Genomic DNA, 24,666 nt, shown 5'->3' with positions numbered 1-24,666 from the left:
AGAATGTTTTGCGGTTCTAATCAACTTCCGGCGAGAACCGAACTTTTTTTTTTTTTTTTTTTTTTTTTTTTTTTTTAATTTCTCAAGGAAAATAAAACTCCATGGGATTGGCCGGATCTATGCAGGAAGCTCGTCTCCAGGGTGCGGGATCTGCCTACTGCGGGAGCCGCACTCCGAGCCTGCGGGTGGATTTCAAACACTCCTGGCAGCGATTCGGAGAAGGCAGCAGGGCTGTCAGCTTGGCCCAGAATTTGCGCTAGCAGAAATCAGAGGGAGGGGCGCCAATTTGACCAAACGTATCCCGCTCGGGACTACATTTCCCAGAGGTCCGCGCGGGAACAGGGCCTCTTCTCCACTCCCCTGTGGTACCCTGGGCCTCCTTGTAAGGTGCAGTGCAAGGTGAGAGTTCTCGAGATTGGGGACGCGACTACACTCCTGTGGTGCGCCCCTGAGAGTTTGAAGGGACGGTCCGGGCGGGTCCGGAGTCTCAGGCCTGCGTGAGTTGGTCAGACTGAGGAGAAGTGTGGGGATTCCATCTGTACCATTGTGACCTCTGTGTGCGGCGCTTTGTGCGCCGTACGATTGTATATCTCGTGGTGGGTGTGTCTTTGTGCCGGTGACCCGGCGAGGATCTGTGTCCACGTGTCACTGTGGATATTCACGTTGTAGGTGTGTGATTGCGGCAGCGTACGGCGCTGTGAGTAGGTGTGACTTTACCCTGGGGACTGTGATTGTGTGCATTCGTATAACTTTGTGTGACGTTGTGTGGGGAGGAGGGTAGGGGGAATGTAGATAATCTGTGATGATGTGGCTGTGACTGTTATCTGAGGGCTGCGTGTTTGTGATTGAAGTTGTATGAATGCTACTGGCACTAAGTATACTGGATGTCTGTGACTGAGGATGTGTGAGCATGATCATGTAACTGTTTGTGACACTCTGTGCAGTTAGATGGTGCTTGTCATTGTGCCAGGGAGACTGTATTGGTGTGTGAGGCCTGGACGAGTTTTGGTCTTGGACAGCAGACTTTCCCGTTCTACCATTCAGAATGCTCAGCACAGCTTAGACTCCTCTGGCCTCTCTCCATGGGTGGTAGGTTTGGGAGAGCTACCTCTGATCTGGTGAGTCTGGCCACAAGAAAAACCTAGCATCTATTGATTTCTTTCTGCTTCCTCAGCTCTGCTTCTCAGGAGGTCCTCAAAAGAAGGAGGAATGGCTGCTGGCCAAACCAAATACAAGGTGGGTTCGGGTTTCCTATTTGCTCTTTTTCTCTTAGATGGTCATTTTTCACATAAAGTCCTTTTTTCTCAGTAAGTATCCTCTTTCTACAAATTAAAACTTAAGAAAATAATGGAAGCCCTGGGGGTGGACACACAGATCCCAGTACGTACCCTCATTTTATACTACATAATGTTTGCATATTAATTTAGGAAATAGCTCAGTTATTTCTTTGTGCTAAGATTTTGCTTCTTAAACACCTCTTAAATCTTTAAGAAGCATGTGCTTCTTAAACATGCACATGCACGCAAAACATGATTACTTTAAAGAATCTGGAAAATAGGCAGTTACAAAGAGTATAGCCAGTCAAATATTTTGATCAATTTTTTTCTAATAAGTTCTCTATGCATATATAATATACGTTATTTCAAGATTGGAATCTTACAGTATTTACCATTCCATAGCTTGTTTTCACTAAAAGTTATCTGTTGCTATTAGTTTCTTTTTCATTCTTTAAAAAAACTTACTGAATATTACATACATGCACAAAAGTGCTTAAAATATAAGTATGTGGTTTAAGAAGTAGCTATAAAGAGAAACTCTGTGTAACAAAAACTTGCATCAGCACTCCAGAAACCCATTAGTCCTACACACAGGAAAAAAAAACCTATTCTCGTCACCTCTTAGGTAATACTTATCCCAACTTTAAGGTGGTAATTTTTTTTTTTTTTAGTAGTTTACCACATATTCACACATCCCTAAAAGATATAGTTTAGTTTTTACATTTAACTTTGTAGAAATAAAATTATGCTGTGTGATGTTTTGAGTTTTTTTCTTATACAATACTATATTTCTTTAAGGTCACTCTTGTGAGTTTTTACATATAGTTGTAATGTGGACATTTGTTGTTTCCAGTTTTTGGCTACTTTGGAAGGACTGCTCTGAACATATATTTATAAGTATCCTAGTGCACATATGGATGCTTTCCTAGAGCATAAACTTATGAATGGAATTGCTGGGCATTATGATATATGTGTATCTTTAAATTTCCTAGATATTGCTGAACTGATCGTCAGTATGCTTGTACCAATCACCTTTAATTCTCTATAATACTTGGTTACTTGTTTTAATTTTGATGACTTTGCATATATAGTGTGTATCATATGGTTTTAAAAGAATAACATATGTTCCCTAAAGTACAGAAATTGAAGTATATATCTGATGAATTTTATAAAATGAGCATATTCATTTAATCGAGCTTAACTCAAGTGAATAGAACATTACCAATATTCCAGAAGCCTGATTCTTGTCCCGTCTACTCACTATCCACCTTTCCCAAAGTTAACCAGTATTCTGTCTTCTATAGTCACAGATTAATTTTGCCTGTTCTGTATATAAATAGAATCACACAGTATCTCATTTGTGTTTGACTTCTTTTGTTCAACATTAAATTTCACATGTAATGTAAATGTATTATGTAATTGTATGATGTAGTATGAAAATGAGATTCATCCATGTTGCCTCACCTAGTTGTAGGTCATTTATTATTGTTTAAAATTCCTTTACATGAACATACCACAGTTTAGTTTTTCATTCCATTATTGATTGCCATTTGGTTTATTTTCAAATTGGGACTATAATGAACAAGGCTTCTATGGGCATACTTGTACATGTCTTTTGGGGCACATATGAATACATTTCTATTGGGTATATCCCTAGGAGTGAAATTCTGTGTTATAAGTTAGGCATATATTCAGCTTTAATATATACTAACAGTTTTCAAAATGATTGTATTAATTTACACTCCTGACTTCATTGTATGAGAATAAACTTTACAACAAGAAGTTTTACTAGAGAGAAAGAGTAATAGTTAATCATATACAGGTTAGTCCACCGGCAAGATATTACTACTATTCTAAATATATGTACCTTCATAAAATGACTTCAAATATATTTGACAGAACTAAAAGAAGTAGTATACTTCTACTATATACAGTAGTAAAACATATACAGGATCTAGCAGATGAACACCTGCTTGAGTGTGGTTAGTAGGGTAATAATATGGGTAGATAAATCTCAATCATGGTGGCAGATTTTTAACACTGTTCTCAATAGCTGGTAAAACAATCAATGAAAACCTAGTAAAGTATATAATATTTGAACAGTGTGATTGACAAATGTGATATAATAGATATACACAGCACAATGTTCTTTATAACTATAGTATATATTATTTATAGTTGCATATAAGCCATTTATCCAAATTGACCATATTCTGAACCACAAAGAGAATTTCAGAGCATTGAAATAATACTGTATGTTTTCTGGTCACAGTGGCATCAGCTAGAAGTCAGTAACATATACATATTTAGAAATATTCCAATATTTGGAATTTAAGCAATGTATTCATAACTGTTGAATCAAGGAAGAAATTGTGATGGAAATTAAAAATATTTTGAACTGAATGATAATGAAAATATCAAAACATGGAGTGTTGCTAAAACTGAAGCTAAAGAAAATATCTGGCCGTAAATGCATATGCTAGTAAAAAGAAGAATGTTGAAAAATTAATGATCTATGTATTCATCCCAAGAAACCAAGGAAAAGTATACTGAAACCCAAAGAAAGCAAAAAATAGGAAATAATAAGAATAAGAACTCAAATATAAATTTAGGTATACTAGAACATAAAATGAATGTACAATAGAGGAAATTAACAAATTCAGTAGTTTACTTTGGGGATTAATAGAATTGATAAACCGCTAGCAAAATTTAAGAAAGAAAAGGGAGATAGGGCACAGGATACCAAATCAGATTTAAGAAACAATGAAAACATAGACTAGCTTTAAGCCTGAGTTCTCAATTAATTCTTGGTTGGTACCTAGGGATTGGTTGCACAACATAAGATCATTAGAACCTGAGCCGGTGATCATTATACTTGAGTCCCTTTGTATACTTCATTGGACATGTAACCTTATCTTTTAATATAGACTTTTAGTTTTGTAATTCAGTTTCTTCATTGGACATTGTGTCTGCTTTAAGTGTTATATGGTCTGCAGTGTCATTACAACTTACCGTGTTATGAGGGGTTTAATATGTTAATAAAATGTTAATTTCTTAAAAAATAGATTTTATTATTTTTAGAGAGGGGAAGGGAGAGCAACATCAATGTGTGGTTGCATATCACGCGCCCCCTGCTGGGGACCCGACCTGCAACCCAGGCCTGTGCCCTACACTGGGAAACGGACAGGCAACCCTGTGGTTGGCAGGACGGCGCTCAGTCCACTGAGCCACACCAGCTAGCACTGAAACGTTAATTTCCTAGGTGATAATGGGTTGAGTATGCAATGAGTTCTTGGAAACATTCAGCTTATTTATTATTTCATCACACCCCACCTCTACTTGGATTTTCATGCATGATAGAAATACCCTTTCTATCTTGGGTTATTGTGTGAAGCCACAGGTGTCATATTCCTCCCTTGGTGTTGATAAAGTGTTTCCTTTTTCTGAGGCTGGCGTCTTAAAAATTCCCTAAATTTATACTGTTCAGATTGTGCAGATGGAAACAAGCACATTGATTAGATCATATATAAATAGTAGAATGAGAAAATATAAATAGTAGAATAAGAAAAAACATATACAGGATCTAGCAGATGAACACCTGCTTGAGTGTGGTTAGTAGGGTAATAATATGGGTGTAGTAATTTATAGTGTAATTTGAACATTTCACCTAAAATGTCATATGGTGTGCTTGAGTGTGATATTGTTATATTACAGAATTACATGCTTATGATTTTCTAATAAAAAATTTTGTAATAAAAAAGGGACATTTGTGCTGGACCTGTAAAATCACTCACTAATTATGACAAGGAAAAAAAAACTTTTAAAATTCAACCTCTCTCTTCTGTACTTCAGTTTTTTTTTTTCTCTCATGTCATTATAGGCTTAAATCATTTTTCCATGTTTGACTTACTGATGGTTGGTCAGACTTCATCATAGTAAAAGAAGGAGTGGCAGGAAAATATAGTATGTCGTTGCATAAATTTTCATTACATGGTTGATGAGAGCCCCTTTCAGGAAGAGTCTTGAAAGGAATCTTTTCAACACACCACCTGTGATACTCTTGAAAACAGACATTTTGGCAACAGCAGAAGGTTCCACATCTAACCAAAAGTTTTTTTCTGTTGTAAGACATGGTGTCAGCTATTATTCAGGAAGCCCTCTCTTCTTTTTTCTTATCTTCACTTCTTTTCTTTCCTTCTTGTTATTGAATAAAAGACAAAAAACAGGAAGTTTATGTTATACCTGAGAGTTTATGTTGGGTAAAAGTACTACTGTTGTTGGTCTACTTTAAGTGGTGCCAAGAGTTCAAAACCTTTTTTTTAAGATTTTGTGTTCACATTGATTTTTCTCTAGTTTTCTTAAGGTAAGTGATTTTTTTTCACCTTTAAGAATTTTTTTGGTATTTGGTAGATTATTGGGGAATTAATTGAAGGATTAATTGAGGAAGTAATGGAATTTGAGGCATTTTTGCAATAAATGTATATTATAGAATAACAAGCAAAATTTGCTTTTTTAAAAATGATAAGATTTAAAAGAAATTTTACCTTAAGGTGGGCACTTCCTCAAGAAAGGGACTGTGGGCATGACAGGTGTCTGAAGCTATTAAATATGAGATTTATTATACAGTGACTGAACATTCCAGTGACGATGACTTCATAAGGCTGTTAACTTTCCTTTTGACTCTATTAACCTAAAAATGAGTAGGCACAAAAGTAGGAGAGTTAGAATACAGATAACGTTTTTGGAAAACAAGCATGTGGTATTTTGAGAAGGATTACTTTGAACTAAAGTAACTTAGATGCTGCAGATGAAAAGTTAACTGAATGCCTGGAGTTTACTCAGGAAAAAGTCAGGATGGACATCAGTCTCCCCAGCTTTCTCTGGGCTAATCTCTATTTTAATTTTCTCCCCAATCCAGTCTACTGGCCAAAAACCATACAAAAATATGCTGGTTCCCCTTTCCAATTAGATACTTAAGATATTTATGCCATCCTCCATTGCCTTGTATTACTAAGAAATAGAGTTATTGCTTATTCCAACATGAATGGGAATGCCTTTGGATAAGTCATGGACTATAATGGAATTTATAATAGAAAAGCATTCTAAAGAATTGGGTTCTTAAAAACTAACTTCACTCAACATGATTAGTCATAAGGAAAATGTAAATCAAAGCCACAGTGAGATACAGGATGCCTATGATAAAAAAAGACCATAATAAGTGTTGGTGAGGATTTGGAGAGATTGTGGTACAACGTAAAATGGTGTGACCACTTTAGAAATCAGTTTGGCATTTCTTCAAAGAGTTAAACAGAAGTTACCACATGACCTAGCAGTTCCACCCAAGAGAATTGAAAACATTCAAACAAAAGCTTGTACATGAATGTTCATTGTAGCATTCATAGTTGCCAAGAAGTGGAAGTAATCCAAATGCCCATCCATCAATACATAAAACAAAATATGATGCGTCTATACAATGGAATATTATTTACTAATAAAAAGGAATGATATTCTACCCTGGTTGGTGTGGCTCAGTGGATTGAGTGCCGGCCTGCAAACCAAAGGGTCACCAGTTCAATTCCCAGTCAGGGCACCTGCCTGGGTTGTGGGCCAGTTCCCCAGTATATGGACATGGCAAAAAAACATGTTAAAGGAAAGAATTTAGTTACAAGAGGCCATATAGTGTATGATTCCATTTACCATATTTTGCCATGTATAATGCACACCCATGTTTTTGGCCCAAACTTTCGGGGGGGAAAACACTTTAGTTTTATTTTTTTAATCCATTTATTTATTTATTTATTTATTTATTTATTCATATATAGAAATAAAACTGATTATTGTATTTCAGGGTATTATTTTGTATATGGATATCGCTCTTGCTTTCTAGAGTTACACTTTTAACACATAAGCATAAATAATTAAAAACATTTATTTAGATACAGAATTAGTACTGCCCATGTATAATGCGCATCCTTATTTTTCCCTCAAAAATCTGGGCAAATAGTATGCATTATACATGGCAAAATACAGTATATGAAATTTCTAGAATAGGTAAAAAGTAGATTAGTGGTTGCTTAGGAAGGGAAATGGGGATTAATTGTAAATGGCTTTTCTTTCAGGGGAAATGAAAATGTTCTAAAATTAGAATAGTTGTGGTGATACACTAAGAAACATTGAATTATATACTTTAAATCAGTGACTTATGTGGTGTTTGAAGTATCTCTCCATAAAGCTGTTAAAAAATACAATAAAACTAAGCTAAAATTAGTGTTAGAGTCCAGATAAAAAAATACTGGCCATAATTTTATAATTGTCAAAGCTAGTTCATGGGTACATGGAAGCTTTTTATACTGTTTAAACTCTATTTTTGTGTATGTTTGGAAATTTTTGTATTAAAAAGTTAAAACAAGAAACTAACCTTATACCTAATGGTGAAATACTAGCAACTTTCACAGTAAAATCAGGAGGAAGGCACTATCAATAGGATTTAACATTTTTTCCATATACCTTAGAAAAAGAGTACTCCTCAGGAAACAACTAGAGAACAGTTGCTTTATTCTTTCCTATAACTTCTATCAAGCTTCTCTGTGTCCTAGTTGATTTTCTGTCCATGGATGTCAGGGGTGGGTAATAATCAATGTTCACTTTACTGTACTAATGAATACTATAAATTTTTTTTTAAACATTTAAATTCCTGGTTCCCTGAGTTAGACGCTTGTAGTAAGAATGCCTTGATGATTGATTCTCCTCTTTTCCTAAAATTTTTCTGTCCTCCCAGGCATTCTCAGTTCCCTGATGTGGGGAATAGAGAAAAGAAGAGGGAATAAGGATAGAGAAAAATCTTAACTATATTGTCACTGGTCTTCTTTTGTTTTGGGGCATATTCACATTTAACTGAGGAGAGGGCAGTGGCACTACTTCAGCTGGCTGCTTGCAATTCCTACATTGAGCTTTTGGGCATCAGTCCCATGTGGAGCCTTTCTCTAGAGGTCAAGGAAGTCCACTTCAGTGGGCTTACAATAAACCCTGACCCAGGCGAGCTATTACTGTGGGGTTCACGTGTAGCCCCAGGAGAGAATTAGGCCCCAGTCTTTGTGTCTTCAAAACTCTGAGAACACAAGGAAAGTCTTCCTAAGAACTATCACTGCATTCCACTTGGAATCCTGACACTGGGGTCCCCTCTTTTCCTTATGAGATAGAAACACAGTACACCAGTGCTTTCCAAAAATAGGTCTTCCTTTGAAAGCCTTCTTTCATACAATCTCCAATCTCTGAAATACCTCTGGAATAGATGTTTAATTGAAACAAGGACACAAATTAGGTTTCCAGCCAGCTCCTTTTTGCATTATGCATAAGATGGCCAAGGTTTTCACTGTGGAATGCAGGGTTTCATAGTCCCTGTTGTCTTGCTCTCCTCCAGAAGGCATATATTTTTAATTTTTCAATTACATTTGACATACATTACATTAGTTTCAGGTGTACAATGTACCGATTATACATTTATGTAATTTAAGAGATTACCCTGATAAGTCTAGTACCCATCTAACACTCATGCATAGTTATTAAAATATCATTGACAATATTTCCTATACAAAACTTTATATCCCCATGACTGTATTTGTAACTACCAATCTGTACTTCTTAATCCCTTTACCTTTCTCAACCAGCCCTCCAATCCCCTTCCATATGGCTACCACCAGTTCTCTGTATCAATTTGTTTCTCCTTTGCTTTTCCATTTATTTTGTTTTTTAGATTCCACATATAATGGAAATCATATGGTATTTATTGTTTTCTGTATGACTCATTTCACTTAGCATAATGCTCTCTAGGTCCATACATGTTGTCTCAGATGGCAAGATTTTATTTTTTCCTATGGCTGAGTGATAGTCAATTGTATATAGGTACCACATCTTTTTGCTTCTGTGTCTTGGCTGTTTACTAGTACAGTGGACATAGGAGTGCATTTTCAAATTAGTGTTTTGGATTTCTTCTGATAAATACTCAGAAGTTGAATTGCTGAGTCATATGATAATTCTATTTTTAATTTTTTGAGGAAACTCCATACTGTTTTATTCAGTGGCTGCATCAACCTACAATCCTACCAACAATGTATGAAGGTTCCCTTTTCTCCACATCCTCACCAGCACATGTTATCTGTGGATGTATTGATAATGGCCATTCTGACAGGCATGAGGTGATAACTTGTGGTTTTAATTTGCATTTCCCTTATAATTGGTGACATTTAGCATCTTTTCAAATGTTTATTGGCCATCTGTGTCTCTTTGGAGAAATGTCTGTCCAGGTCCTCTGCCTGTTTTTAATTGGATTATTTTTTGTGTTTTATGAGTTCTTTATATGTTTTGAATATTAACTCTTATTGGATGTATCATTGGCAAATATCTTCTCCTATTCGGTAGGTTGTCTTTTCATTTTGTTGATAGTTTCCTGTGCAATGAAAAAACTTTTTAATTTGATGTAGTCTCATTTGATTATTTTTTGTTGTTTTGCTTGCCTGAGGAGACATACAAAAAATATTGTTAAAAGCAATGTTAAAATAGTGTTAAAAAAAGAAAAAGAGTTTCCCGCCTATGTTTTATTCCAGGAGTTTTACATTTTTCTGTCTTACATTTAAGTTTTCAGTCATTTTGAGTTTATTCTTGTATATGGTATAAGGAAGTAATCTAATTTCATTTTTTTGCATATATTTGTCCAGTTTTCCCAACACTATATGGAAGAAACTGACTTTACCTTATCATATATTCTTGCCTTCTTGGTCATAGACTGACTATATACACTTGGGTCTTTTTTTCTGGGCCCTCTATTCTGTTTAATTCATCTATAGTGTCAGTTTTTATGTCAGTACCATGCTATTTTGATTACTGTAGCTGTATAGTATAGTTCAATATCAGGTAGCCTGATACCTTCAACTTCATTCTTCTTTTCCAACATTTATTTGTTTTTTGGGGGGTCTTTTGTGGTTCCATATATATTTTAGGATTACTTGTTTTAATTCTGTAAAAACTTCATTGCGATATTGATGGGAATTACATGGAATATGTAGATTGCTTTGGGAAGTACGGGCATCATAACAATATTAATTCCTACTATCTTTGAGCATGGTATACCCTTCCATTAATTTGTATCTTCTTCACTTTCTTCAATGTCTTATAATTTTCTGAGTATAGGACTTTTACCTTCTTGTTTAAATATATTCTTGGTTTTTTATTATTTTGATGCAATTGTAAATAGGATTGTTTCCCTTTTTTTGATCGTTCATTATTGGTATATAAAAATACAACTAATTTCTGAATATTAATTTTGTACTCTGCTCTTTTTAATGAATTTACATATGAAATCTACCAGTTGTTGATGGAATCTTCAGGGTTCTCTCTATATGGTTGTATGTCATTTGCAGATAATGACAGTTTTACTCTTTCCAATTTGGATGTGTTTGATTTCTTTTTCCTTGTCTGATTACTGTGCTACGTTTTTCAGTACTGGGTGAAAAAAAGTGGTGAAAGTTGACATCTCTGTCTTGTTCCTGATCTTAAAGAAAAAATTTTTAGCATTCCCCCATTGAATATGATGTTGGCTATAGGTTTGTCTTATATGGACTTTACTATGTTGAGATATATACCCTCCATTACCACTTTGCTGAGAGTTTCTTTTTATCATAAATGGATGCTGGATTTTATCAAATGTTTTTCAACATCTGTTGATATGATCATGTGATTTTTGTCCATTTGGTTTATGTGGTGTATTTACCTTTATTGATTTGGGAATATTGTACCATCCTTGCATCCCTGGGATAAACCCCACTTGATCATGGTATATGGTCTTTTTCATGTATTGCTGGATTCAGTTTGCTAATATTTTGTTGAGGATTTTGGCATCTGTGTTTATGATGGATACTGGCCTATAATTTTATTTTTTTGTAATGTCTTTGTCTGGTTTTGGTATGATGGTAATTGCTGGCCTCTTTAAATGAGTTTATGAGCATTTCCTCTTCAGTTTTTTTTGGAATGCTTTGAGAAGGATAGGCATAAGTTCTTTGAATGTTTGGTAAAATTCACCTGTGAAGCCATCTGGTTCATGACTTTCACTGTTTGGAAGGTTCTTTGCTTTTTTTGTTTTTCTGTTTATGGGTTTTTTTTACTGATTCAGTTTCATTAGTAGTTATCAATCTGTTCAGGTTTTCTATTTCTTCCTGAGTTAGTCTTGGAAGACTGTGTATTTTAGGAATTTATCCATTTATTCCAGGTGTTCAATTTGTTGACATAGGATTGTCATAGTATTTTTTATAATCCTTTTTATTTATATGGTGTTGGTTTTTGCTTCTCTTTCCTTTCTGACTTGACTTATTTCGGCTCCCCCTTTTTTTTCTTGACGGGTCTGGCTAAAGGTTTATGAGTTTTGTTTATCTTTTCAGAGAACCAGCTGTTTTTTCATTGACCTTTTATGTCCTTTTAGACTTATTTTATTTACTTCTGCTCTGATCTTTATTATTTCATTTTGTTGTTCTTTTTCTAGTTTACTTAGGTATAGGATTAGATTATCTGATATTTTGATTATTTTTGAGGTAGGGCAGTATCACTAGGAATTTCCCTCTTACAACTGTGTTCCATAATTTTTTTATCATTATGTTCTTGTTTTTATTTGTCTCAAAGTATCTTTTTATTTCTTCCTTGATTTCATTGTTCACCTATTTATTGTTTAATAGTATGTTATTTAGCCTCCATATGTTTGTGTGTTATTCAGTTGTTTTTTTATTTTTTATTTTTTATTTATTTATTTTTTAAATACATTTGTCTCTGCCTCCCCGCCACCACTTTCCCCTGCCCCCTCCCTCCTTCCTTCCCTGAGCTCTTCCCCTTTGGTTTTGTCCATGAGTCCTTGCTATATGTTCCTTGACTTTCCCCTTCCCTTCCCTTTCCCTGCCGCCCCCTTCCCTCTTGTCTCTGTTGATTTCTTTTCCTTTCAGTGTTGCTGGTCATATTTTCCTTGCATCTTTGTATTGTTGGTTAGGTTCCGCTTATAGGTGAGATCATATAGTATTTGTCTTTCGCCCCCTGGCTTATTTCGCTTAGCATGATGCTCTCCAGTTCCATCCATGCTGTCGCGAAGTTTAGTAGTTCTTTTTTTCTTTCTGCTGCGTAGGATTCCATTGTGTACATGTACCATAACTTTTTGATCCAATCATCTACTGATGGGCATTTAGGTTGCTTCCAAGACTTGGCTATTGTAAATTGTGTTGCTGTGAACATTGAGGTGCATAGGTTCTTTTGTGTTGGCGTTTTGAGACACTTAGGGTATAGTCCCAACAGGGGAATCACTGGATCAAAAGGCAGTTCCATTTTCAGCTTTCTGAGGACATTCCACACTGCTTTCCATAGTGGCTGCACCAGTCTGCATTCCCACCAATAGTGTACTAGGGTTCCCTTTTCTCCACAGCCTCGCCAGCACCTGTTGTTTGTGGATCTGTTTATGATGGCCATTCTGACCAGTGTGAGGTGGTACCTCATGGTGGTTTTGATCTGCATTTCTCTGATGGCTAGTGATGCTGAGCATCCTTTCAAATGCCTCTGGGCCCTCTGTATCTCCTCCTTGGAAAAGCATCTGCCCAGGTCCTTTGCCCATTTTTTGATTGGATCGTTTGTCTTCTTGGAGTAGAGTCGAGTGAGTTCTTTATATATCTTGGAGATCAAACCTCTATCTGATGTATCATTAGCGAATATATTTTCCCATAAGGTTGGCTCCCTTTTCATTTTGCTGATGTTTTCTTTTGCCGTGCAGAAGCTTCTTATTTTGATGAGGTCCCACTTGTTTATTCTTTCATTTAGGTCCCTTGCTTTAGGAGACATATCAGTGAAAAAATTGCTGCGTGGGATATCTGAGAGTTTCCTGCCCATGTTCTCCTCTAGGACTTTGATGGTGTTGCGACTTATATTTAAGTCTTGTATCCATCTTGAGTTTATTTTTGTGTATGGTGTCAGCTGATGATCCAATTTCATTTTTTTGCATGTAGCCGTCCAGCTCTCCCAACACCATTTGTTGAAGAGGCTGTATTCCTCCATTTTATGCTTCTGCCCCCTTTGTCAAATATTAGATGCACATAGAGACCTGGGCTTATTTCTGGGCTTTCTATTCTCTTCCACTAGTCTATGGGTCTGTTCTTGTGCCAGTACCAAATTGTTTTGAGTATAGTGGCTTTGTAGTAGAGTTTGATGTCCGGTATTGCGATCCCTCCTACTTTGTGTTTCTTTCTCAAAATTGCTGCGGCTATTTGGGGTCGTTTATGGTTCCATATACATTTTTGAAATGTCTGTTCTATTTCTGTGAAATATGTCATTGGTATCTTAATAGGGATTGCGTTGAATCTATAAATTGCTTTGGGCAGTACGCACATTTTGATGACATTAATTCTTCCAATCCATGAGCACGGTATATGCTTCCATTTATTTGTGTCTTCCTTAATTTTTTTTTTCAATGTTGTATAGTTTTCTGCATACAGGTCTTTTGTGTCTTTGGTTAAATTTATGCCTAGGTACTTTATTTTTCTTGTTGCTATATCGAATGGTATTTTTTTTTTCTGATTTCTTCTTCTTCTATTGCATTGCTGGTGTACAAAAATGCCTTTGATTTCTGAATGTTGACTTTGTATCCTGCTGTTTTGCCAACTTCACTTATTAGGTTGAGGAGTTTTTTGGTAGAGTCTACAGGGTTGTCTAGATATACTATCATGTCATCTGCAAACAATGATAGCTTTACTTCCTCCTTTCCTATTTGGATGCCTTTTATCTCTTTCTCTTGTCTGACTGCTGTGGCTAGGACTTCCAATATGATGTTGAGAGGAAGTGGTGAGAGTGGACATCCGTGTCGTGTTCCCGGTCTTAGTGGGAAAGCTTTTAGTTTTTGCCCGTTGAGTATGATATTGGCTGTAGGTTTTTCATATATGGCCTTTATTATGTTGAGGAATGCCCCATTTATTCCCATTTTGCTGATTGTTTGATCATAAATGGGTGCTGTACCTTATCGAATGCTTTTTCTGCATCTATTGAGATGATCATGTGGTTTTTGTCTTTTCTTTTGTTTATGTGATGTATCACATTTACTGATTTGCGTATATTGAGCCATCCCTGCATCCCTGGGATGAATCCCACTTGATCCTGGTGGATAATCTTTTTAATGTATTGCTGAATGCGGTTTGCCAATATTTTGTGAAGGATTTTAACATGTATGTTCATCAGCAAAATTGGCCTGTAGTTTTCTTTCTTTGTAGGGTCTTTATCTGGTTTTGGGATCAGGGTGATGCTGGCCTCATCAAAAGAGTCTGGGAGTCTTCCCTCCTCTTGGATTTTTTGGAATAGTCTGAGAAGGACAGGGGTAGGTCTTCCTTAAATGTTTTGTAAAATTCTCCTGTGAAACCGTCTGGCCCTGGGCTTTTGTGTGCTGGGAGTTTCTTGATTACTGCTTCAATTTCCCCAGCTGTTATTGGTCTGTTCAAGCTTTCTGTTTCTTCCTCCTTCAGTGTTGGAAGATTATACTTTTCTAGAATTTGTCCATTTCTTCAAGATTTTCAAATTTCTTGGCATATAATTGTTCATAATAATTTCTGATGATCATTTGTATTTCTGTGGTATTAGTTGTTATTTCTCCTCTTTCATTTCTGATATTATTAATTTAGGTCCTCTCCCTTTTTTTCTTGATGAGTCTGCTTGAAGGCTTGTCAATTTTATTTATCTTTTCAAAGAACCAGCTTCTGGATTGGTTGATCCTCTGAACTGTTCTTTTCAACTCTATGTCATTCAGTTCTGCTCTGATCTTGACTATATCTTTCCTTCTACATGCTCTAGGATTTATTTGTTGTTGTTTCTCCAGTTCTTGAAGTTGTAGTGTTAGGTCTTTTATTTGAAATGTTTCTATCTTTCTTAGGTAAGCCTGTATTGCTATGAACTTCCCTCCCAGGACCGCCTTTGCTGTGTCCCATAAGTTTTGGACTGTTGTCTGTTCATTTTCATTTGTTTCCAGAAATTTTTTGGTATCTTCTCTTATCTCATTATTGACCCATTCATTGTTTAATAGTGTACTGTTCAGTGTCCATGAGTTTGCAAGTTTTTGAAGTTTCTCTTTGAGGTTGATTTCCAGTTTCAAGGCCTTGTGGTCTGAGGAAAAGTTTGGTATTATTTCAATTTTCCTGAATTTGCTGAGGTTTGCTTTGTGTCCTATCATGTGGTCTATCTTTGAAAAACTTCCATGAGCCTTTGAAAAGAATGTGTATTTTTCTTCTTTGGGATGTAAGGTTCCTTATATGTCATTTAAGTCTCTTTGATTCAATGTGTCATTCAGTGCCACAATATGGTGTTTAATGTTTTGTTTGGAAGATCTGTCCATTTTTGACAGTGGGGTGTTGAAATCCCCTACTATCGGTGTGTTGCTGTCTATATCTTTTTTGAAGTCATCCAACAATTTCCGTATAAACTTGGGGGCTCCTATATTGGGAGCATATATGTTTGCAATGTTGATGTCTTCTTGATAGATTCTTCCTTTAAGTATTATAAAGTGCCCATCTGGGTCTCTCTTTATTGCCTTTGTTTTGAAATCTACTTTGTCTGATACAAGTATGTCAACCCGGCCTTTTTCTCATGCCGATTTGCTTGGAATATTTTTTTCCATCCCTTTACTTTCAAAATGTGTAGGTCTCTTGCTCTAAGGTGGGTCTCTTGTAGGCAGCATATGTGTGGGTCATGTCTTCTTATCCATTCAGCTACCATGTGTCTTTTGATTGGGGCATTTAGTCCATTCACATTGAGAGATATTACTGATAGAAACTTACTCATCTTTTCTCTTTGTACCTGGGTTCCTCTCTGTCTCATTCTTTTCCTTCATCTGCTTAAACCAGTCCCCTTAGCATATCTTCGAGTGCTGGTTTGGTAGAGATGTATTCTTTTAGCCTTCTCTTGTCTGGGAAACTCCGTATTTCCCCTTCTATTTTAATGGAGAGCCTCGCTGGGTAGAGCAGCCTTTGTTGTAGGCCCTCGCTTTTCATGGCTTGGAATATTTGTTGCCATTCCCTTCTGGCTTGTAGTGTTTCTGTTGAGAAGTCAGCTCCTAGGTGTATCGGGGCCCTCTTGTATGTTATTTCCTCCTTCTCCCTTGCTCCTTGAGGATTCTCTCTTTGTCTTTGATATTTGCCATTTTAATGATGATGTGTCTTGGAGTGGACCTCCTTGAGTCCCTCTTGAGTGGGGTCCTCTGTGCCTCCTGGATCCATGAGAGCCTTTCTCTCCTCAAATTAGGGAAATTTTCCATCATTACTTTTTCGAGGAGGTTCTCTATCCGTTGCTCCTCTTCTTCTCCTTCTGGGATCCCTATTATACGGATATTATTGCGTTTCAGGTTGTCCTGCATTTCCCTCAATGCCTCTTCATTCTTTTTGAGCCGTTTTTCCATTTCTTGTTTTTTCTGGATGCTTCTTTCTACCTTGTCCTCCATCTCACTGATTCGATCCTCGGCTTCATCCAGCCTGCTTTGGATTCCTTCTACTGTGTTCTTCAATTCAGAAATGGTATTCTTCATATTGTCTTGTGTCTTCTTGATCGTTTCTATGTCCTTTTCCAGGCTGATATAGTTTGCTGTAAGATCCTGATAGTTTCTCTGCAGTTTCTCATAGTTATCTTGGAGCTGGCTGAGCTCATTGAGCTTCCTTAGAAACATTGTTTTGAATTCCATATCTGATAGTTCCCTTGCCTCTATTTCATTTAGCTCTTTCTGTGGGGAGTCCCCTTTTCCACTCATTTGGCGGGAACTTCTTTTTCTTCCCATATTTGTGAGAGTCTGTTAAGTATTTTTGTCCTTTACTTTTCTTTCTGGGCCTGCCTCTGATGATGTCAGTTGTTGACCCTATAGGACCTTGGGTTGTTTGTTTGAGCCTTCCATGAGTCTAATGCCTGTGTCTGCCTCCTGCTTGGAGCAGCTTTGTGACCCCTTCGGTCAGGGCTGGGCTATTTTTTGGTATCTCTCTGAACTCTCATGCAGGCTCCTTGATCGCGCTCCCAGCGCGGCAGGATCCCCCTCCTGCCTGGGCTCGCATGTACTTGCCCCAGACCAGGGGGCTTATTCGCGACCTCGCGTACTCATCTGGCCCCCCTTGCCGGCGAGCTCCGCGGCACTGGTCCGTTTAGGGTCTTCTACTGTGTATTTTCCCCGCTCTTGACTCTTTTGATGCATTGCTTGCCCTCGCCAAATGGAGACTACAGAAATGGGAGGAAGTCAGCTCCAGGACTCTTCGGTTAATCCTGTCTCCTGTCTCTCCTCCAGGGACTCTGGGCAGCTCTGTGACCCCTTCGGCCAGGATCCACTATTTCTGCGGCCTGCTCTAACTCGCAGCCCGTGCGGGTCGATTTACACCTGCGTTCGCAGATCTGTCCACTCCCTAGCAGGCCCCATCAGTGCCAACCTGAGTGCCAACCTGTGGGAGGCCTTGCCAGCCCACGTGAGCCCTTCCCAGCCCGCGCGGGTCCACACACACACTCGCCAACCCTCGCTGGCCACTCGGCACAAGTGTGCGCGCCTGCACTCTTTAATAGCAAACTTACAGGAACAGCACAGAAGACAGACAACATTAGAAACATACTTACATGTAGGACAACTCAGAAAAGTATAGTGAATGGATGGAATCTATGTATAAAAATGCTACAAACACCATTTAGTTGCCATCAATAAGAAATTTACTTGTTTTAAAAAAATCCAAATGCTGGCATTATCTGGAAAAATTTAACAGGTTTTTTTTGTTTTGTTTTGGTTTTTTGGTTTTTTGGGTTTTTTTTTTAGAATTAGTTTTCCCTTGTAATTGAAGATTTAGCAATAAGATGCACAAACAAGCATTTGAATTATATACAAGTCATGAAGCCACTTCTGCTTTTTTGTAAGCCCTGCACAAGATACAGGGACTGCCTGAGAAAACATTAAAATGCCATTGCATTTACATTTAAAGTTAAATCCAAAATTACATGAAACCAATTTGTGTGGACGGTTAAATATTTTTAGAAAATTTGTTCTGCAAGACTCTTCAGCTCTTAAGATGTACTAAAATTTATGTTTGAAATCATTTTTCAGAAATTTATCCTGTTGAGGAAAAATTTTTCTCTACTTTTCTAAATTCTTTTTTTTACATACATATATATTTTATTTATTTTAATTAATTAATTTTTTCAAATACATTTTTCTCTACCTTCCTCCCCCACTTCCCCCTGCCTCCCCTCCCCCCTCTCCCTCCTTCAATCCTTCCCCACTTTGGCTTTGTCCATAAGTCCTTGCTATACGTTCCTTGACTTTCCTCTTCCCTCTTGTCTCTGTTAGTTTCTTTTTTCTTTCAGTATTGCTGGTCTTATTTTCCTTTCATCTTTGTTTTGTTGGTTAGGTTCCGCTTACAGGTTTATTTATATTGTTATAAAGTTAAACTGCTTGAAACTTGTTCACTGAAACATCTGGACTTGCATTAATGCTTTATGTCCCCGCATTTATATTAAAAAAATTCACACACAAATGAAAATGGAAAAACTGCCAATACCTGATTTCTGTTCCCTATTTTCCACTTGCAATCATATACTTAGGTACCTTTTGACCCCGCCGGGGGAAAAAAAATCTAACGTTCAGAGCTACCAGTAACAGGAAGAAGAGAATTTTTGTTTTTTTAAGGAGTGAAATGTTTCCCATCATAGTGGATTCTTAAGCACATTCTCCACGTATGCGGCGTGCTAGCTGGATGTCTTTTTGCATAATTGTTACATGTTTGGCATGGATAGCACACAGATTGGTGTCTTCAAAAACGCCAACCAGATAGGCTTCACTTGCCTCCTGCAAAGCACCAATAGCTGCACTCTGGAAGCGCAGATCTGTTTTGAAGTCCTGAGCAATTTCTTGCGCCAGACGCTGGAAGGTAAGTTTGCGAATCAGAAGTTCAGTGGACTTAGGATAATGTCTAGTTTCACGAAGTGCCGCAGTACCAGGCCTGTAACCTTGAGGTTTCTTCATCCATCCAGTAGAGGGCGCAGTCTTGTGAGCGGCTTTGGTAGCCAGTTGCTTCCTCGTGCTTTACCACCGGTGGATTTGTGGGCAGTTTGCTTTGTATGAGCCATGGTACAGAGACGTCTTTATTTAACCCCCTTCTCCTTGGGCTGGAGCTCGGCGAGCTGGAGGAGGCTCTGGCGTTAGAGAGCAATGGCGGCTGCGAACACAATTCCAACACCATTTATTGAAGAGACTGTTTCTACTCTTTTGTATGCTTGACTCTTTTGTCAAATATTAATTAACCATAAAATCGTGGGTTTATTTTTGGGCTTTGTGTATATTAAGCTGTATTCCTGTTCTTATACCAGTACCAGGCTCTTTTGGTTACAGTGGCCTTGCATTATAGTCTGATATCAGGAATTGTGATATTTCTAACTTTGTGCTTGTTGCTAAGTTGCTGAGGGAATTCTGGTTATATCTTGCTTCCCTATAAATTTTTGGAATATTTGTCCTAGATCTGTGCAATATGCCATTGGTATTTTAATAGGAATTGTGTTGAATCTATAGATTGCTTTGAGCAATATGGACAATTTAATGATGTCACTTCTAACCCATGAACATGGTATATGCTTCCACTTATTTTTCTTGTATCTTCCTCAATTTCTCTCTTCAATGTCCTATAATTGTCTAAGTATAGGTGTTCTACCTCCTTGGTTAAATTTATTCATAGGTGCTTTATTTTTTTTTTTGTTGCAGTAGTAAATAGGATTTTTTCATAATTTCTTATTCTCATAGGTCATTTTTGGTGCTTAAAAATGCCACCAATTTCTGAATATTAATTTTATATCCTGCTACTTTGCTGAATTCATTTGTTAGATCTAATAGTTTTTTGGTGGATTCTCTAGCGTTTGCTATGTAGAATGTCATCTGTGAATAATGACAATTTTACCTCCTCCTTTCCAGTTGGATGGATACCTTTTATTTCTTCTTCTTGCCTGATTGCTATGGCTAGGACATCCAATATATTGATGAATTGAAGTGGTGAAAGTGGACATCCAATTCAGTATTGTTTCTGAATTAAGAGGACTGCTTTTATTTTTTTATTGTTGACTGATTACAGATGTCCCTCATTTTCCCCTCTTTGCCCACCTGCACCCCATCCCCCATAGCCCTCCCCTGGCTTAACAAACAAAATAGAACCAGAGGAAATACTTTTAGTTTTTGCCCATAAAGTATGGTGTTGGCTGTAGGTTTGTCACACATAGTCTTTACTACAGTGAGATATCATTCCTCTATTCCTGCTTTGCTGAGAGTTTTCATCATAAATGGGGGCTATATTTTATCAAATGCTTTCTCTCATCTATTGATATGATCATGTGATTTTTATCTTTCATTTTGTTTATGTGATGTATCACATTTATTGTCTTGTGAATATTGTGCCAACTTGTCATCCCTGGAATAAATCCCACTTGATAATGAGGTATAATCTATTTAATGTATTGCTAGATCTGGTTTGCTATTATTTTGTTGAAGATTTTAGCATCTATGTTCATCAGGGATATGAGTCTATAATTTTTCTTTCTTTATAGTGTCTTTATCTAGTTTTAGAATTAGGATAATGCTGGCCTGGTAAAAAGAGCTTGGAAGTCTTCTTTTCTCTTGAATTTTTTGGAACAGTTTGAGAATATATGTTCTCCTTGAATGCTTGGTAAAATTTGCTTGTGAAACAGTTGGTTCAAGATGTTTTGTTTGCTGGGATTTTTTGATTCATGCTTCAATTTTATTAGTTGTATGTGGTCTATTTAGGATTTTTGATTCTTCTGATTCAGTTCTAGAAAACTATGTTTCTAGGAATTTATCCATTTCTCCTAGTTTGTCTAATTTTTTGGCATATAGTTGTTCATAGTATTTTCTTACAATCTTTTATATTTCTGTGATGTCAGTTGTTACTTCTCTTACATTTCTGATTTTATTTACTTGGGTCCTCTTTTTTTAATGAGGCTTATTAAAGGTTTGTCAACCTTGTTTATCTTTTCAAAGAACCAGCTCTTTGTTTTATTGATCTTTTGCATTTTTTTTAGTTTCATTGTCATTTTTTTCCCCTCTGATCTTTATTACGTCTTTCTACTTACTCTAGGCATTGCTGTTCTTTTTCTAGTTCTTTTAAGTACAGGATTAGATTGTTTATTTTAGATCTTGTTGTTTCTTGAGGTAGGCCTGTAATGCTATGAACTTCCCTCTCAGGAATGCTTTCTCTTTGTCTTGTATATTTGGGGTCGTTGGCATTCATTTTCATTTGTTTCCAGGTAATTTTTGAATACTTCCCTGATGTCATTGGTAATCCATTTATTGTTTAATAACATGCTATTCAGCATCCATGTGTTTGAGTTTTTTTATTTTTACGGTAGTTGATTTTAAGTTTCATACCATTGTGGTCAGAGAAGATGCTTGGTGTGATTTCAATCTTCTTGAATTTGTTAAAACTTATTTTATGTCCTAACGTGGTCTGCCCTTGAGAATATTTCATGTGCATTTGAGGAAAATGTCTATTCTGCTGCTTTGGGATGAAATGTTCTGTAAATATCAATTAAATTCATTTAATCCAGTGTGTCATTTAATATCACTTTTGCCTTGTTGGTATTTGGTATGCAAGGTCTATCTATTGATGGCAGTGTGCTGTTAAAATTTTCCTGCTATGGCTGTATTGCTGTTTTTCTGTCCCTTAATGTCCACAAAGATTTTCTTTATATATTTAGGTGCTCCTATGTGGTTCCATATATGTTTACAAGGGTTATATCCTTTTGTTGGATGATTCCCTTTAATATTTTGTGATGACTTTCTTTGTCTCTTTTCATGGTCTTTGTTTTGAAGTCTATTTTGTTAGATATAAGTATTTTTACTGTAGCTTTCTTTTCATTTTTATTTGCATGGAATACTTTTTTCCATCTCTTCACTTTTAGTGTGTGTGTATGTTTTGTTCTGGGGTGGGTCTCTTGTAGACAACATATATATTGGTCATGTTTTCTTACCCATTCAGCTACCCTGTGTCTTTTGATGGAAATATTTAATTCACTTACATTTAAGATTATTCTTGATAGGTACTAATTTATTGCCATTTTATTCTTTATACCTAGACTCTTCTATTTCTATTTTTATTTTTTTCTTAAAACAAGCCCTTTCACTTTTCTTGCAGTAATGGTTTGATGGTAATGAACTCTTTTATCTTTTTTTTATGTCTGGAAAGCTTTTTTTTCCCCACCTTCAATTTTAAATAATAGTTTTGCTGAATAGAATAGTCTTGGTTGTAGGTTTTCGCTTTTCATCACTTTGAATATTTCATGCCAATCCCTTCTGGCATGAAGTGTTTCTCTTGAGAAATCAGCAGTTTTTATATGTCACTAATTGCTTTTCTCTTGCTTCTTTTAGAGTTTCTCTTTGTCTTTAATCTCTTCCATTTTAATTATGTTTCTTGTTGTGGGCCTCCTTGTGTTCATCTTGATTGGGACTCTCTGTGCTTTCTTAACATATGTGACTTTTTCCTCTCCAGATTAGGGAAGTTCTCAGCCATTATTTCTTCAAACAGATTCTCTATCTTTAGCTCTCTGTCTTCTCTTAGTGGTATGCCTGTAATGTGCATGTTGTTATGCTTGATGTTGTCTAATAGGTCCTTTAGACTTTCTTCATTTTTTAAATTCTATTTTCTGTTTGATGCTCTGCTTGGGTACTTAAAATTATCCTGTCCTCTAAATCACTGATTCAGTCCTCTGCTTCATCTAACGTGCTATTGATTCCTTCTAGTGTATTCATTTCATAGAGAAACTATGCTCTCCATTTCTGAGTGGTTCTTTTATATATGTTCTTTTTAAAGCTTACTATTTTAAGTTCTCATTGCGGTCATCTATTTTTCTATGGTCCTTGAGCATCTTTATAACTAATGGTTTAAATTGTGCATCTGTTATTTTGGTTGCTTCCAATTAATTTAATTGTTTTTACAGGGATTTCTCTTGTCCTTTCATTTGGGGAATACTTTTTTTCCCATTTTTGTCTTATTTTTAAAGATTGATTTTAATCTCATTCAAGAGCAAGGGGAAGGGAGAAAGGGAAAGAGAAACATTGATGTAAGAGAGAAACACTGGTAAGCTGCCTTTTGCATGCACCTTAAAGTGGGGATAGAGCCCAAACCTGGGCATGTGCCCTGACTTGCAATTGAGCTGCCAGCCTTTTAGTTACATTACAACACTTCAACCGAGTGACACTAGCGAGGACCCCATTTTGTCTATGCGTAGTAGGTAGACCTGCGATGACTCCCAAACTTGTTATGTCTTTATGATGAAGATGTCTTGTTGGGCTCAGTAGTACAGTCTTCCAGATCATCTGATCTCCATGCTCCAGGAATGTTTCTTTTGGTTTATGTGCATCCTTCTGTTGTAGCTGAGTCTTGAGTGCTGTTGGCCCTTTCTTGTGTGGAGTTTCCCTATCAGGTTGGCTGACTATGAGAGTAAACCTCAATTACCATGTATGAGATACCCTGCAGGGGCTGCCCCCAAGGTGTCGTTCCCAGCACATTCTGGTGCCTGCTGGAATCCCTCTTTGAGCGTGCTACTTGTATGGCTAGTTGATTTGAGTTCTGGTGTGGTGTGAAGCCCACCTCTGATTCTGTCGGTTCTGGTCCACTTGGGCAGGGTTCAGGTACAGGTCAATGTCAATCAGATGTTGTATACAATCTGCCTTGGGCTACCTGTCTGGGGCTACCATGCTCTTCACTGTTTATGGCTGTAGGTCCTGGGTCTGGGTGTGCATTGGTCAGGACAATCTTTGTATAAGGGTCAGTTTCCTTTATCTTAGAGCTGGGGGTAGATATGTAAAAGGACTGAAGCTCCCAGAGGTTTGCCTTCACCTGTCAGCTACGCCTCCTCCACCTTAGGTTTTTTTGTTCTTTTTCCAGAGTCTTCCAAAGAAAGACTGTAGAGTGGGCCCAACCTGGACCTACTGACCCTTCCATGGGTGGCAGTCTCAGTATGGCAGGGCAACCTGGATCAGGAGGACATGATTAGTTGTTTTTTTACTTGGGGATTATAGTTAGGTACTCAATGAGGAGAAAGTGGCCCTTACTCCAGAGCCAAACCACTCAGTCTCCAACTATAGTTCTCCTAGTATTGGCATGCCACGGGTTCTGGTTGGTACAGCCAGTCACCCTCTCTGTAGAACAAGCTCAGCCACCCCAGACTCAGGAGTCAGGTCAAAAATCTCCCATATGGGGCAATGCCAGCCCAGTCCACTAGAGGGAGCGAAGCACTTCATCCTGCTTCCCAGAAAATGTCCTTCAATGGATTCCCTCTTTGAATGTCCCAGCTCCAATTGACTCTTCCTTTTCCCTTG

General features: G+C 37.1%; 1 protein-coding gene across 2 annotated transcripts in view; it reads left to right on the top strand.

The window, feature by feature from the left end:
* Positions 1–343: 343 nt before the first annotated feature.
* The window catches only part of ZNF570 (zinc finger protein 570), a 67,886-nt gene continuing 43,563 nt past the window's right edge, over positions 344–24,666 (top strand). Inside the window, exons 1-2 of one of the 2 annotated variants that reach the window (XM_054589092.1) lie at positions 344–399; positions 1,175–1,236. In XM_054589092.1, coding sequence (XP_054445067.1) covers positions 1,210–1,236 — 27 coding nt within the window. In that variant the 5' untranslated portion in view covers positions 344–399; positions 1,175–1,209. Of the gene's footprint in view, positions 400–1,174; positions 1,237–24,666 lie in introns of those variants that run through there. The other variant, XM_054589093.1, reaches the window with a different exon arrangement.

The sequence above is a fragment of the Pteronotus mesoamericanus genome, unplaced genomic scaffold, assembly GCF_021234165.1.
Source record: "Pteronotus mesoamericanus isolate MK-2021 breed Mesoamerican mustached bat unplaced genomic scaffold, CSHL_Meso_final scaffold_165, whole genome shotgun sequence".
Lineage (NCBI taxonomy): Eukaryota > Metazoa > Chordata > Mammalia > Chiroptera > Mormoopidae > Pteronotus > Pteronotus mesoamericanus.
The sequence above is the reverse complement of the archived record's forward strand: the minus strand, read 5'-3'. Positions and strand labels throughout refer to the sequence as shown.